This window comes from Nycticebus coucang, chromosome 6 (assembly GCF_027406575.1).
Source record: "Nycticebus coucang isolate mNycCou1 chromosome 6, mNycCou1.pri, whole genome shotgun sequence".
Lineage (NCBI taxonomy): Eukaryota > Metazoa > Chordata > Mammalia > Primates > Lorisidae > Nycticebus > Nycticebus coucang.
Genome location: NC_069785.1, coordinates 51,214,812 through 51,232,237, shown reverse-complemented (window position 1 = coordinate 51,232,237; position 17,426 = coordinate 51,214,812). Strand labels below are relative to the sequence as shown.

The window sequence follows — 17,426 nt, the reverse complement described above, 5'->3', positions numbered from 1 at the left end:
CCAAAAAAAAAAATAGCCGGGCACTGTGGCGGGTGTCTGTAGTCCCAGCTACTCGGGAGGCTGAGGCAGCAGAATCGCCTAAGCCCAGGAGTTTGAGGTTGCTGTGAGCTGTGTGACCCCATGGCACTCTACCAAGGGCGATAAAGTGAGACTCTGTCTCTACAAAAAAAAAAAAAAAAAGGATTCTTAGCACCAAAGTTCTCCAAATGTTGAACGAGTACCTGTGCATTCTGTATCTCTGGAAGTGACATTGGATATGAGCATTGTCAGAACACATATTCAAACTTCAAAAATCAAAGGTTAGTTTTCTATGCGTTGTCAGGTTTATCCCTTAATAAATTAATAGGAAAATGTGGGCAAAAACCCACCTTTGGACTTTCTAGTTCATCCCTTGTGATCATTCCAAAGTTTACAGGTTTCTTCAAATGTAAAGCTAAGTAGACTTTTGACTTATAAAAGTCTATGAAATCTTATGAAAAGATTTGAAAAGTTTATGAAATCTTAAAGTGCTCTGATAAATTTCTGCCATTATCTTTTGTGGAATGGACGGAAGCAATGAAGCTTCTGTTAATTTGTTTGACTATTTGGAGTGTCTGTAAGGAAGAGATCAGTCGGCAACTTGGGACTTTCTGCTTTAAAGCATCTAATAAAAGGCTAAGGCTTCAGAAAACATTGAATTTGCATTTAACACCTGAGTCAGCTCTTGTCTGGTTGAACTCTTAAGCTGGGCGCAGTGCCTCTTGCCTATAATTCTAGCACTCTGGGAGGCAGAGGTGGGAGGGTTACTTGAGACCAGAAGTTCGAGATTATCCTGAGCAAGAGCAAGACCTGTTTCTAAAAAAAAAAAAACAAAAACTAAAAACTAAAAATTAGCCAGAAATAGTGGTCTGTGCTTGTAGTCCCATCTACTTGGGAAGCTGAGACAGCAGAATCTCTTGAGCCCAGGAGTTTGAGGTTGCAGTGAGCTACGATGATACCACAGCACTCTGGCCCAGGCAACAGAGCAAGATTGTCTCAAAAAAAAAAAAAAAATCATGGCTCAGTGCCCGTAGCACAGTGGTTATGGTGCCATCCACATACACCGAGGGTGGTGAGTTTGAACCCCACCCAGGCCAGCTAAACAACAATGACAACTGCAACCAAAAATAGCCAGGCGTTGTAGCAGGCATCTGTAGTCCCAGCTACTTGGGAGGCTGAGGCAAGAGAATCACTTAAGCTCAAGAGTTTGAGGGTGCTGTGAATGGTGATGCCATGGCACTCTACCAAGGACGACATAGTGAGACTCTGCCTCAAAAAAAAAATCACAGATTCTCCTAGAGGAAAAGGGAACTGTGAACTGTAGCTTTCCTAATTTAATAATGACTAACTGCAGAAAAACAACAGAAATGTCAATTTCTTGAACTTTAGTAAGATAGAATATTTATGTTATACTAACCAAGGCAGAAATAGGAGAAGGTCACAAAACACCTATGTAGATAGGCAAGATTCTTTTTTTTTAATCTAAACTGAGATTGAGCTGGGTTTGTGTACATTTTAAAGATCAGGCTATATATAACCCAATGTGAATTACCATGGGATAGTAAGATGAAAGAAATGATTTACATCATAGAAAATGTATCTAATATTATCATTAAGTCTTCACCATCAAAGGATTGTTTTTATTATGATAGTCCCGTTATTTAAAATAATTATGTAGCTGCTGGGAATTCTGCAACACATATTATTTGTTAAAAACTATAGAATAAAAAAGTGACCATAAGCAAAATAAATTCAAAAGAACTTTATGTATCAACAAAAGCAAATACTTCCCTATAGGAAGTGGAATCAATAATAAGCATCTTGGCATTACAAAGACTGAAGAAAGACTTAAAGTTTTAGTAGTTACTGCATTTCTGGTTGTTGTTTTCTTGACATAGAATTCTTCATCAACAGCTTTTTTTAATTAGCACTTTGACTGTGTTATCCCACTGCCTTCTGGCCTCCTTTGTTATTAACTGTTTGTTAATTTTATTGAGGTTTTCTTATATGGGATGAGTTTTTCTCTTGCTGCTTTTGAGTTTTTCTCTGTTTCTTCTTTAAATACTTTGTCTTTGATGTGTGTAGGTGTGAATTTATTCCAGTTAGAGTTTGTCGAATTTCTTGGATATGTTTTTCATAAAATTTGGAATATTTCAGCCATTATTTTCTTATTTTTTTTTAATCTGAGCCTTTCCTGCCTCTGCTCATTTTCTTCATTCTTTTTTCTTTCTGTTCTTCAGAAGTGAATAATTTCTATTGACCCATATTCAAGCTGGATGATAAGTCAAAAGTATATAAGAGCCTTATTGCACATACTACAAATTCATACCTTAGTAAATTCCTTTAAGAAGACACTTTGTGAAATTTTCTTTTATTTATTTTATTTAGCAAATAGTAATTTTATTCTTACTTATACAGTTATATTTTAATTATCGTTCTTTAAAAAGTAATAATTAGCTTATACTTTTCTTTCTATTACAGTCCCATTATATTGGCTATGGTCCGGAGTTTGATCAGATTCTCTTCAATACTGGAGGTCAGAGTCCACTGATTTTATATTTTCTTGAAATGCATAAGTTCGGAGATTTTGGCAAAGCCCCTAAACAAAACAATATGAAATTCACTGAAATAGTCCGAGAACCATATCCTTTTTTAAGTTTTGTTTTAACATGATTTGTTTCAAAACTACTCAAAACATTTTACTAAATGTCTTAACACATTTATTAATCAGTGCTTTTATTTAGCATTTACTTAGGCTCAAAATTTTGGTATCACGTTTGGCTGAAAAATTTTCTCTTTTAGAGCTAAGGCTGTGATTTTGCATTTAAAAAAATAAAAACAAGGAACTTTAACAACTGGTATACTTCACTATCTGATAAAAAGCTACTTTCCTATTCAGTGTTAAATTTTAAACATTTGTCAGAACTGTGGGACATGGGCTTCTAGGCTTCTCCAAAGAGCGTTCCAGACATGTTCTATCTAAGGAATTCTTATTCAAATAAAAAATTATCAGAAAGCTCAAAGTATAAAATAAAAAATTGTTGGGGCAGGCATGAAAGCCCAGAGTTCTATCTTCTTATACCCCCAAACCCCCTCTGTATAACTCTTTCTAGCCTCAGGCCTTACTAAGGGCTCAGGTGAACCCCAAAAGGCTCTAGTACAGTGATCCTCAAACTGGAGTCTATATAGTCTTGGGTGTATAAGAAAGCACCAAGACTCTTATTTATATATATTTCTGTCTCAAAAATAAAACAGAAGTTACATTTTACTAATATTCAGTAAATAGTAACCCTCACTCAGCTGATATTTCAGTCTGCACTCTGCTATATAGAGCAATAATGATGGCATCTTTGCACTTTTGTGTTGTGTTCTAAATATCACAATATATTGCTGTTTTCTTTCAGTAATTAAGCAGATTTATATATTGTATCATCTAGTTTTAACTAAATTAACACTCACCATGGAACAATAGCCTGAAAGACTCCTGAAAAGAGACCATAGATTAATGATAATATCAACATGTAAGAATAAATTTTAAAAACAAAAAAATGGCAGAATATTACTCCTATTCCCTGAAGGACATTCTTTTTATCTAGGATAAAAATTAAATTAATAATGACTCAATCAGTTGTACCAAGATGCGGGCAAAAAAATAAAATTAAAAGTTTTTTTAAAAGACTACTTAAAGGGCAGCGCCTGTGGCTCAAAGGAGTAGGGCACCAGCCCCATATGCCAGAGGTGGTGGGTTCAAAACCAGACCTGGCCAAAAACTTCAAAAAAAAAAAAAGACTACTCAAAATGTGATATATATTATTACTATAAACAATGGATCAAACCCAAAGTGTATTTTTTACGTTTTAATGCTAGTCAATAATGATATGATGCTGATTTAATTAGCATTTAAAAACCAACTCTCAAGAATATTGATACGAATCTCTATAATTTGAGGATGAAAAGTTTGATGTAGATCGGCGCCTACTGGACCTCCAGAAGACCTGCACTGCGACCTGTGATCAGTGCCTGCCTGGACCCCAGTAAGAGCTGCACCGTGACCCGTGACCAACACCCGCCAGGCCTCCGCATGCCTGACCAGTAGTTCCGGTAGCCGTGCAACCCCGCATCCTCACTCCTGTACCCTCCCTGCCTCCACACAGGCCTGCTTGTCTGACCAGGGACTCTGGTAGCCATGTGCCCTCCAGAGACCTCCCTGCCTCTGCACAGAGCCCTTCTCCTGGCCAGAGACTGCTGGAGCCTTGGGCCCTCTATGCCAAAGTCACTGGACACCAGGCACTCCCAGAACTGTGTGCAACACCTGCCCGCCCTGTTGCTGGATCCAGGTATGTCACACTATGGAGCTGCTCCGACAACCAGAACTCCCTGGCTGGGGCAGCCCCAGAGGAGCTACACAGGGTCACTCCCTACAAAGATCCAGCAAAAATAGAGTGATCCCACTGGGGTCTAATCTTGGAGAGACACCTCCCCAACACTGAGGACCAGAGGCAACGGTGAAAAACAATCACAAGTCGAAATCAACAGAAACACTCTGGCAATATAAATAACCAGAGTAGATCAACTCCCCCAAGGAACAATGGTACAGACACAGCCCAAGATCCCATGTACAAACAAATAGCTGAGATGTCAGAAATCGAATTCAGAATCTGCATAGCAAAATGATCGAATTAGAATTCCAATCAGTAACCCAAAAGATGTCGCAAGAATTCAACGAATTCAAAGACCAAATGACCAAAGATGTTAACACATTGAGACAAGAAGTTATAGCCCTCAAAGATCTGAGAAACACAGCAGAATCCCTCAGTAACAGAATGGAGCAAGCAGAAGAAAGGATTTCTGACATTGAAGACAAAGCTTTCAAACACTCCCAAACTCTCAAAGAGGAAGAGAAATGGAGGGCAAAAACAGATCACTCTCTCAGAGAGCTCTGGGATAATTCAAAGAAAACCAATATTCATCTTCTAGGGATCCCCAAAAGCAATGAAGTGCCTTCACAAGGCACAGAGTCTCTCCTCCATGAGATTATGAAAGAGAACTTTCCAGACATGCCAAGAGATTCTGAAATTCAGATAGCAGACAGTTTCAGAAATCCAGTAGGACTCAACCCAAATAAGACATCTCCCAGATGCATCATAATCAATTTCACTAAAGTTATTATGAAGGAGAAAATTCTGAAAGCAGCCAGATGAAAGAAAACCATCACCTATAAGAGGAAGAATATTAGAATAACTACATATCTCTCTGGTGAAAACTTTCAAGCAAGAAGTGGTTGGTCATCGACTTTTAATCTCCTAAAACAAAATAACTTTCAACCCAGGCTCCTGTACCCAGCTAAACTGAGTTTCATTTATGATGGAGAAATTAAATACTTTAATGACATTCACATGTTGAAGAAATTTGCCATAATTAACCAGCTCTCTAGGATATTCTCAGACCTATTCTCCATAAAGACCAGCATAATCCTCCACCACAAAAGTAAACCCACCCAGAAAATTTTGATCAAATTCCAACTTCCACAGTCGCAAAAGGATTAAAAATGTCCACTGGACTCTCGAAAGGCTTATCAATATTCTCAATTAACGTCAATGGTTAAATTGTCCTCTAAAGAGGCAGAGGTTGGCTGACTGGATACAAAAACTCAAGCCAGATATCTGCTGCATACAAGAATCTCACCTTACATTAAAAGACAAATATTGACTCAAGGTGAAGGGATGTTCATCTATACCCCAGGCAACTGGAAAGCAGAAAAAAGCAGGCATTGCAATCCTATTCGCAGATGCAATAGGCCTTAAACCAACCAAGTAAGGAAGGATAAGGATGGACCCTTCATATTTGTTAAAGGTAATACTCAATATGATGAATTTCAATTATTAATATTTATGCACCCAACCAAAATACCTCAATTTATAAGAGAAACTCTAACAGACATGAATAACTTGATTTCCTCCAGTTCCATAGTAGTTGGAGATTTTAACACCCCTTTAGCAGTGCTGGATAGATCCTCCAAAAAGAAGCTAAGCAAAGAAACTTTAGATTTAATCTTAACCATTCGATCTGGACTTAACAGACTTCTACAGAACATTTCATCCCAACAAAACTGAATACACATTCTTCTCATCAGCCCACTCTAAAATCAACCACATCCTAGGCCACGAATCTAACCTCAGGAAATTAAAAAAAAAAATAGAAATTATTCCTTGTATCTTCTCAGACCATCATGGAATAAAAGTTGAACTCAATAACAACAGGAACCTGCATACCCATACAAAAATACGGAAGCTAAATAACCTTATGCTGAAGGATAGACGGTCTATAGATGAGATTAAGAAGGAAATCACCAAATTTTTGGAAAAAACAACAATGAAGACACAAATTATCAAAACCTCTGGGATACTGCAAAGGTAGTCCTAAGAGGGAACTTTATAGCACTGCAAGCCTTCCTCAAGAAAACAGAAAGAGAGGAAGTTAATAACTTAATGGGACATCTCAAGCAACTGGGAAGGAAGAACATTCCAACCCCAAACCCAGCAGAAGAAAAGAAATAACCAAAATCAGAGCAGAATTAAATGAAAATGAAAACAAAAGAGTTATACAACAGATCAATAAATCCAAAAGTTGGTTTTTTGAAAAGATCAATAAAATAGATAAACCTTTGGCCAACCTAACCAAGAAAAAAAGAGTAAAATCACTCATTTCATCAATCAGAAATGGTAAAGATGAAATAACAACAGACCCCTCAGAAATTCAAAAAATCCTTAACGAATATTACAAGAAACTTTACTCTCAGAAATATGAAAATCTGAAAGAAATCAACCAATACTTGGAAGTACACCACCTACCAAGACTTAGCCAGAACAAAGTGGAAATGTTGAACAGGCCTATATCAAGTTCTAAAATAGCATCAACTATACAAAATCTCCCTAAAAAGAAAAGCCCAGGACCAGACGGCTTTACGTCAGAATTCTACCAAACCTTTAAAGAAGAACTAGTACCTATATTACTAAACCTCTTCCAAAATATAGAAAAAGAAGTAATACTACCCAACACATTCTACGAAGCAAACATCACCTTGATCCCTAAACCAGGGAAAGACCTAACAAGAAAAGAAAATTATAGACCAATATTACTAATGAATATTGGTGAATACTCAATAAGATCCTAACAAACAGAATCCAACAACACATCAAAACACTTATACACCACAGCCAACTGGTATTTATCCCAAGCTCTCAAGGCTGGTTCAATATATATAAATATATAAATATAATTCAGCACATAAACAAACTAAAAAATAAAGACCATATGATTCTCTCAATTGATGCAGAAAAAGCTTTTGACAATGTCCAGCATCCCTTCATGATCAGAACATTTAAGAAAATTGATATAAAAGGGACATTTCTTAAACTAATGGAAGCCATCTACAGCAAACTCACAGCCCATATCGTATTGAATGGAGTTAAATTGAAATCATTTCCACTTAGATCAGGAACCAGGCAAGGTTGCCCATTGTCTCCATTGCTCTTTAACATTGTAATGGAAGTTTTAGCCATTGCAATTAGGGAAGAAAAGGTGATCAAGTGTATCCACATAGGGTCAGAAGAGATCAAACTTTCACTCTTCGCAGATGATATGATTGTATATCTGGAAAACACTAGGGATTCTACTACAAAACTTTTAGAAGTGATCAAGGAATATAGCAATGTCTCAGGCTACAAAATCAACACCCATAAATCTGTAGCCTTTATGTATACCAACAATAATCAAGCCAAACAAACAGTCAAGGACTCTATTCCTTTCACAGTAATGCCAAAGAAGATGAAATATTTGGGAGTATACCTAACAAAGGACGTGAAAGATCTCTACAAAGAGAACTATGAAGCTCTAAGAAAAGAAATAGCTGAAAATGTTAACAGATGGAAAACATACCATGCTCATGGCTGGGAAGAATCAACATTGTTAAAATGTCTGTACTACCCAAAGCAATATATAATTTTAATGCAATTCCTATTAAAGGTCCATTGTTGTATTTTAAAGATCTCGAAAAAACAATACTTCATTTTATATGGATTCAGAAAAAAACCTCGAATAGTCAAAACATTACTCAGAAATAAAAACAAACTAGGAGGAATCACGCTACCAGACCTGAAACTCTACTATAAACTGATAGTGATCAAAACAGCATGGTACTGGCACAAAAACAGAGAAGTAGATGTCTGGAACAGAATAGAGAACCAAGAGATGAATCCAGCTACTTACCATTATTTGATCTTTGACAAGCCAATTAAAAACATTCAATGGGGAAATGATTCCCTACTTAAGAAATGGTGCTGGGTGAGGTGGCTGGCAATCTGTAAAAGACTGAAACTGGATCCATACCTTTCACCATTAACTAAGATTGACTCTCATTGGATAAGAGATTTAAACTTAAGACATGAAACTACAAAAATACTTGAAGAAAGTGCAGGGGAAACTCTTGAATGAATCGGCCTGGGTGAATATTTTCTGAGGAGGACTCCCCAGGCAATTGAAGCAGTATCAAAAATACACTACTGGGACCTGATCAAACTAAAAAGCTTCTGCCCAGCCAAGAACATAGTAAGTAAAGCTAGCAGACAGCCCTCAGAATGGGAGGAAATATTTGCAGGTTATACCTCCGATAAAGGTTTAATAACCAGAATCCACAGAGAAATCAAACGTATTAGCAAGAAAAGAACAAGTGATCCCATCCCAGGGTGGGCAAAGGATTTGAAGAGTAATTGCTCTAAAGAAGACAGATGCACGAAAAAAAGCTCATCATCCTTAATCATCAGAGAAATGAAAATCAAAACTACTTTGAGATATCACCTAACCCCTGTAAGAGTAGCCCACATAACAAAATCCCAAAACCAGAGATGTTGGTGTGGATGTGGAGAAAAGGGCACACTTCTACACTGCTGGTGGGAATGCACACTAATACATTCCTTTTGGAAGGATGTTTGGAAAATACTTAGAGATCTAAAAATAGACCTGCTATTCGATCCTATAATTCCTTTACTAGGTATATGCCCAGAAGACCAAAAATCACCATATAACAAAGACATCTGTACCAGAATGTTTATTGCAGCCCAATTCATAATTGCTAAGTCATGGAAGAAGCCCAAGTGCCCATCGACCCACAAATGGACTAGCAAATTGTGGTACATGTATACCATGGAATATTGTGCAGCCTTAAAGATGGAGACTTTCCCTCTGTTATGTTTACATGGATGGAGCTGGAACATATTCTTCTTAGCAAAGTATCTCAAGAATGGAAGAAAAAGTATCCAATGTACTCAGCCCTACTATGAAGCTAATTCATAGTTTTCATATGGCTATAAATCAACTATAGCACAAGAATATGGGGAAAGGGCCAAGGAAAGGGAAAGGAGGGGGAGGTTAGAGTGGAGGGAGGGTAATGGGTGGGACCACAGCTACGGTACATCTTAGAATGGGTATAGGCAAAACCTAAGAAATGCAGATTACAAAGGTCTACATACAATAACTAAGAAAATGCCATGAATGCTATGTTGAACAGTTTGATGAGAATATTTCAGATTGCATATGAAACCAGCACATTGTACCCCTTGATTGCACTAATGTACACAGCTATGATTTAACAGTAAAAAAAATTAGAAAATAAAAAAACAATTACAACAATAAAAAAAAGTTTGATGTACCATTAACAAATTAAATAAGTTGAATTTTGTCTGTAAAAATTTTTATTTCATCTCACTCTTTTCTACTTATAGATCACATAATTTCATGATATACATAATATAGTAATTTAGACTGATATGTTAAAATTACACCTACATGGGAGTGTACTCAAATATCTTTTACTCATGGGATACATGATCAAAAAAGTGTACAGACCACTGCTCTAGCAGATTCTCAGGATTCTACCCAACACACTTCTTCTCATATATTTTAATCAAGCCAACCTCCAGAGCTGCACTGACCACAAGCACATGGAATTAACTAGGACAGCTTGGAATACAAGGAGAGAGGGAAACTATGAGGCTAAATCAAACTTGAAACTTGAGTAGTGATGAAAGAATTCTCATCAATCTTTGATTATGTCCAAAACAAAGTTTTTTTTATTACAGAATATTACATGAGTAAAAATGTTTTGCTTACATAAATTGCTTTTGTAGAGTTTGACTCAAATTTGTTTGTGTCCCTCACCTAGACAGTGTGCCTTATACCCATTAGGTATGTAAGGCACACTGTCTATACCCTCCCACTTGCTTGCTTTCTGTTGAGTTTTACTACCAAATATGTACATGGGTGGTGAGTGATTAGCTCCAATTTAATAGTGAGTGCATGTGGTGTTTGTTTTTCCATTCTTGCAGTATTTCACTTAGAAGAATGATCTCCAATTCCATCAGGTTATTACAAAAGTTATTAATCATTTTTTTTAATGGCTGAGTAGTACTCCATGGTATACACATACCACATTTTATTAATCCACTTCTGTATTGATGGGTACTTGGGTTGCTTCCACATCTTTGTAATTGTGAATGGTGATACAATAAACATTTGAGTGCATGTGCATTTTTGATAAAAAGACTTTTTTTCCCCTTTGGATAAATACCAAATAGTGGGATTGTTAGATTGACTGCTAGGTCCACTTTTAGTTCTTTGTGGTATCTCCATACAACTTTACATTTAGATTGTACTAGTTTGAAGTCCCACTAAGAGTGTATAAGCAGCCCTTTATATCCATACCCATGCCAGCATCTGTTGTTTGGGGATTTTTTGATAAAAACCATTCTCAATGGAATAAGATGATACCTCATTGTGGTTTCGATATTCATTTCCCTGGTGATTAGAGACCATCAGCATTTTTTTTCTCGTTTATTGGCCATTAGTCCATCTTCTTTTAAAAAGCCTCTGTCCATGTCTCTTGCTCATTTTTATATGGGGTGATTTGGTATTTTCTTCCTAATTTGCTTTCATTCTTTATAGATTATGGTTATCATCCTTTATCAGATGTATACCATGCAAATACATATTTTCTTCCATTTTGCAGATTGTCTATTCACTCTATTGATTGATTCTTCAGCTGTGCAGAAGCCAGGTTCCATTTGTTAATTTTGTTGTTGCTGTGATTGCCTTTGAGGTCTTCTTCATAAATTCTTTGCCAAAGCCAATGTCTATAAAGGTTTTTTCAACATTTTCTTCTAGAATTCACATAGTTTCATTCCTTAGATTTAAGTCTGTTATCCATCATGAATTAATTTTTGTGAGTGGTAAGATGTGCAGATCCTGTTTTAGTCTTCTACATGTGGCTACCCAATTTTTCTAGTACAATTTATTAAATAGAGAATCTTTTCCCCCACTGTATATTATTGTCTGCTTTGTCAAAGATCAAATATAAGGATGGTTTTACATCTGTGTTTTCTGTTCTGATCCATTGTCTACATGTCTATTATTGTGCCAGTACTATGCTATTTTGCTTACTGTAGCCTTGTAGTATAGTGCAAAGTCTGGTAAATTGATGCCTCCGAATTTGTCTTTTTTCCTTAAGATTGTTTTAGCTTTTTCAGGCTTTGTTTCTGGTTCCATACAAAGCATAGAATTATTTTCCTAGATCAGTGAAAAATGATGTTGGTATTTTAATGGAAGTTGCACCAAATCTGTAGATCACTTTAGATAGTATAGACAATTTAATAATGTTGATTCTGCCAATCCATGAGCATGACATATTTTTGCATTTGTTTGAATCCTCTGTAATTTCCTTCCTCAGTAATTCATAGTTCTCCCTGTAGTTCACTTTTACCTCCTTGGCTAAATCTATTCCTAGGTATTTTATTTTTTTCTTACTATTGTGAAAGGTATGAAGTTTTTTATTTGATTTTCAGCTTGACTGCTGTTGGAGTATAGAAATACTAATGATTTGTATACATTGATTTTGTAACCTGAGACTCTGCCAATTTTTTTTTTTTTATCAATTCCAGGAATCTCTTAGAATAATCTTTGGGGTTTTCTAGTTATAAACGTTGCCAGCAAAAAGTGATAGTTTGAACTCTTCTGTCCACATTTGGATACTCTTGATTTCCTTCTCTTGTCTGATTGTTCTGCTTAGGACTTCCAGCACTATGCTTAATAGAAGTGGTGACATTGAGGCTGAGTGCAGTGGCTCATAACTGTAATCCTAGCACTCTGAGAGGCCAAAGCTGGTGGATCACTTGAGCTTAAGAGTTCAAGACCAGCCTGAGCAAGAGCAAGACCTCATCTCTACTAAAAATAGAAAAATTAGCTGGGTATGGTGGCAGATGCTTGTAGTCCCAGCTACTCAGGAGGCTGAGGCAAGGGGATTGCTCAAGCCCATGAGTTTGAGGTTGCTATGAATAATGACACCACAGCACTCCACCCAGGGCCTCAGAGTGAGACTGTCTCAAAAAAAAAAAAAAAAGTGGAGACATTGAGCAACCTTATCTTATTTCAGATCTAAGCAGGAATGCTTTTAATATTTCCCATTCGGTCTGTTGTTGGCTATGGGTTTGTTGTATATGTCTTTTATAATTTTAAGATATGTTCCATCTATGTCTATTTTGTTAAAGAGTTCTTATCATAAGAGTGCTGAATGTTGTCAAATGGTTTCTCTGCATCTATTGACGTGATTATATGATCTTTCTTTTTACTTTTGGTTTATGCAGTGAATCACATTTATAGATTTGCATATGTTGAACCATCCTTGCATCCTTGGGTGTAGCCCACTTGGTTGTGGTGAATTATTCTTTTGATATAATGCTGAATTCAGTTAGCTTGAATCTTATTCATAATTTTTGCATCTATATTCATAAGGAATGTTGATCAGTAGTTTTCTTATTTGAGTCTGTCCTTTTTGGCTTTGGTATCAAAGTAATACTAGCATCATAGAATGAATTAGGGTGGATTCCTTCCTTCTCAGTATTATGAAATAATTTCTGCAGTATAGATAACAGTTCTTCTTTGTAGATCTGGTAAAATTTAGCTGTGAAACCATCTATTACAGGACTTTTATTCTCTGGAAGGGTTTTTTTTTTTTTATTGCTCCTTCAATTTCATTACTAGATATTAGTCTGTTTAAGAGTTCTATTTCTTCATGATTGAACCTAGGGAGGTTGTTTTCCAAGAACTTGTCCACTTCCCCAACATTTTGTAGTTTGTGTACATAGAGGTTTTTATAGTACTCAAAGATGATGTTTTGCATTTCAGTTATGTTATCTCTTTTTTCATTTCTAATTGAACTTATGAGAGTTCTTCCTTTTCTGTTTTAGATTAATCTCTCAAGAGATCTGTTGATTTTGTTTGTTTTTTTGGAAACCACCTTTTTGTTTCATTAATCTTCTGGATAATTCTTTTGTTATAAATTTAATTTAGTTTTGCCTTGGCCTTAGTATTTTCTTTCTTCTGCTGGGTTCGGGGTTAGTTTGTTATTCCTTTTCTAATGTCTTAAGAGAATTCATTAGATTGTTGTGTTGTGATCTTTTTGTTTTTTTGATGTAGGCATTTAAGACTCCAAATTTTCCTCTTAAGCCTGCTTTTGCTGAATCACGCAGATTTTGTTAACTCATGTCCCCTTTGTCATTTAGTTCAAAAAATATTATGATTTCCATCTTAATTTCCTCCCTCATTCAATAACTGTTCAACAGTAAGTTCCTTAATTCCCATAACTTTGTGTAGAATTGAGTGTGTCTGTTGGAGTGATTTCTAATTGTTATTCCACTATGGTCTGAAAAGATGCATGGAATAATTTCTGCTTTTTTAATTTGTTTAGACATGTTTTGAGGCCTCAGATGTGATCAGTCTTAAAGAATATATATTTTGTGTGCTAATAAGAAAAACGTACATTTAGCAGCTTGGGAGTAGAGTGTTCTGCAAATGTCTGTTAAGGCCCATTTGCTCAGAGTCTCATTTAAGTCCTATTTTTTTATTTTCTTCTTGGAAGGATCTGTCCAGTTCTATTAGTGGGGTATTGAAGTTCCCAGCTATTATGATGTTGCTATTTATCATTTTGTTTAGATCTAGTAGGGTTTGCTTTATAAATCTGGATGCATCTGTTTTAGGTTCATAAATATTTACAGTTGATACCTCTTGTTGAATTGTTCCCTTTGCTATTATATAATAACCATCTTTGTCTTTACATTGTTGTTTTGAAGTCTATGTTATCTGACATGAGAATCACTATACCAGCTTTCTTGAGGTTTGCATTTGAATGGAATACTTTTTGCTACCCCTTCCCTTTGAGTCTGAATGAGTTCTTATGAATTAGATCATAACCAGGAGACAACAGTAAGTTTGTGTTTTTTTATCCATCCTATATTTCTTAAGAAGAGAATTCATTCTATTCATATTTATTGAAAGAGTTGATAAATGGGTGGATTTCTATTCATCCTGTTGAGTAGAACTTCATTGCTTTGTTTTTACCTCTTGAGACATTGTGGTATCTGAACTCTGATCTTCAGCATTTGGATTTTTTTACACAGTTGGGTGTCTATTATCCTGGTAAGTGTATAATGCACAACTGAGTACTTCCTACAGGGCAAGTCTGGTCTTGACAAATTCCCTCAGTGTTTGCTTGTCTGTGAAAGTCTTTATTTCTCTCTCACATAAACAACTTCATTTTCAGGTTACCAAATTATAGGCTGGCCATTATTCTGCTTGAGAAGACTGAGAATAGGGCCTCTGTTCCTTCTGACTTGTAAGGTCTCAATATGATGGGTTTTTCTTTGTAAGTCATCTGATGCTTTCACCTTACAGTTCATAGGAGTTTCTCTTTTTTGTTACCTTTGACCAATATGATGACTCTATGTCACAGTGATTGCTTCTGGGCAATTAATGTCCCAGGAATCCATTGTGCTTCTTGTATCTGGATGTCCAGATTACTATAAAGACCTGGGAAATTTTCATCACATATTTCCTCAAATATGTTTTCCAGCTCTTGTATAGTTTCTTCTACCCCTCAGACATGCCTATGATCTTGTTAGTCTGCTTTACATAATCCCATATTTCTTGTAGGTTTTGTTCATTACTCTTATTTCTTTATTCTTTCTCTTTGACTGACTTGTTTAACTCAAAGGTGTTATCTTCTTGCTCTGAAATTCTTTCTTCTGCCTGATCTAGCCTATTCTCAAGGCTTTCCACTGTGTTTTATATTTCCTTAAATGAATTTTTCATTCCCAGAAGCTCTGCTTGATTTTTTTTTTGATAATTCAATTTCTTTAGTGAATTTTTAATTCATTTCCTGCATTGTTTTTGTGGTTTCTTTGTGTTGAATTTCTATTTTTCTCTTGTACTGCATTGAGCTTCTTATAATCCATATTTGAAATTCTCCACTTTATTAGCAGTTTCCTTCATTGTTTCCATCATTTCTTTCATTGTTTTCAACATGTGTATTCTAAATTCCCTTTCTGTCATTACTAACATTTCTTTATAGGTGGAATCATCTGCAGTAGCTACCTCATGGTCCCTTGGCAGGGTTGTTCTGGACTGGTTCTTCATGTTGCCTGGAGTTTTCTGCTGATTCTTCCTCATGAGTGATTCCTTTTATCTGTTTCCCTGCCCTAATTTTCCTTTCACTTCCTCTTGCTCTTCAAGTTCTCATGCCTGTGGACTAAGGGTTACAGGACCAGAAGGGTGCGAAGGTTGAAGAGCAAAAAAGAGATGAAAAAAAGGAGGACCGAGTGATACGAAAAAAAAAGAAAAATAGAGAAAGGAGAGGGGGTGGGTAAAAGGAATATTGACAAAAAGAAGAGAGGCACAGAAAGAGGGAGACAGAGCAATATAGGTGTACAGTAGGGTACTTTGACACAACCTTAAAAACAACCCACCTTCTGGGGGTGCCCAGTTGGGTGGTTGGTTCCCTTGAGGTCAGCAGCTCTTTGCTAACCTGATCAGACACAGTACCCCACCTCCACCAAGTAGAAAGGAAAGACAAAAATGCTATAAATCAAACCAAAACAAACAAACAGAAAATTTTACAGGATAAAATTGGGTGAAAAACCAAATAATAGCAGTAGAAACACTAGCAAAAATGAAGTTCTAGTTATTGAAAAAGGCAGCAACAAGAAATTATAATTAAACTAGAGAAATTGAGAAAGAAAAAGGATCTGTATGGAAAAGGTTGAAATTAAAAACAAAACAACATCAAAATAAACAAAAAAAACCAACCAAACCAAAAAAAAAAAAAAACATAACCAAAAACCAAGCAGTATGTATATGTTATTGAATATTGTCTGGGCAACACATGGTCTTCTGGGGTATGAGATGTTAATCACAGTTCTGATACGACTGGAGGCTGCTGACTTCTCAAACCCCAGCAGGTAGACACCCTAAATCTCTCTTTAGCCCACTTAAAAGGCACTTTGAACTTGTAAACTTGCTGCGCAGAAGCTTTCCCAGGAAAGTATTTGTCGCTGGAATCACTGCTGAAGTTGCTATCCACTTACCCAGTGTGCCAAAACCGGTCTCACTCTGCCCCTGAGGGTTAGGGCTGCAAGGCGGCTCAGACCCCACCCTTAGGCTACTTGGTCGCTGGGTTACCAGCTCCCACTGGATTCTAGCTCTGCGACCCTGAGGGCGGAGCTTGCCAGGGCAGATCGCTCACAATGGCTCCCTGTGACCCACAGCCAAACACTATTAGCTCCGTCTGGCTCAGCGGCTCAGACTGGGGCCCTAGACAACGGCCAAAGTTCTCCGCACTCCCGCTCAGGCTCTCCCCAAGGCAGTTCAACTGAGTGCCAAGTCCAAAGACACCAAAACAGTTCACAGGTAAGGCCTTTCTGGTTTGCAGTCTCGCTGCTACTGAACTTACAGTTGTGGGCGGGTTTAGACGGATCGAACACACGCGACCATTTGCGGGTTTACCACTGTTTTAGTCCTCCTCTTGGGGTCCAGAAGTCTCTCGCTGACTCCCTGTATCCTCACAGGGGCGATGATAGGCAGATCCCACCAGCCAGAGATGCCTGGAGTCCTATTTCCCCAGACTCACAGTGCCCAGATGCAAGGAAGCTGTTACTCGGCCGCCATCTTGCTCTGCCTCCTGAAATTCTTTACTAATCATTACAATATTCTCATTTTGGTCGGTTTTCATTGGTTCAGAATTATTGTTTTGTTTGGGGAGGGTGTCCTTTCACTCTGATTTTTCATATTTCTGGAGTTTTTACACTGATTACTTCTCATCTGGAGCAAGCTGGAAACAGAATTTTTTAAATGTTTTACAGTCATATTTGAAAGGTATCCTAAACCTTGCATATAGTTTACTTTCATTTTCAACTATTTTTCATCATGATTATAAAAATTTAAGTATTTTATTGTATTTGCATTTATGATGGGCCTAGGTTTTTCCAAAGGCTATGCTAGGATTTAAAACGCCAGTTTACTGAGAAAGT

The 17,426-nt window shown here is 36.7% G+C and overlaps 1 protein-coding gene across 1 annotated transcript in view; it reads left to right on the top strand.

Annotated features, from left to right (window-relative positions):
* Window positions 1-17,426, top strand: part of FAM227B (family with sequence similarity 227 member B) — a 216,081-nt gene that overhangs the window by 153,276 nt on the left and 45,379 nt on the right. The window contains exon 11 of the mRNA XM_053595546.1: window positions 2,500-2,662. Coding sequence (XP_053451521.1) covers window positions 2,500-2,662 — 163 coding nt within the window. The remainder of the gene's footprint in view (window positions 1-2,499; window positions 2,663-17,426) is intronic.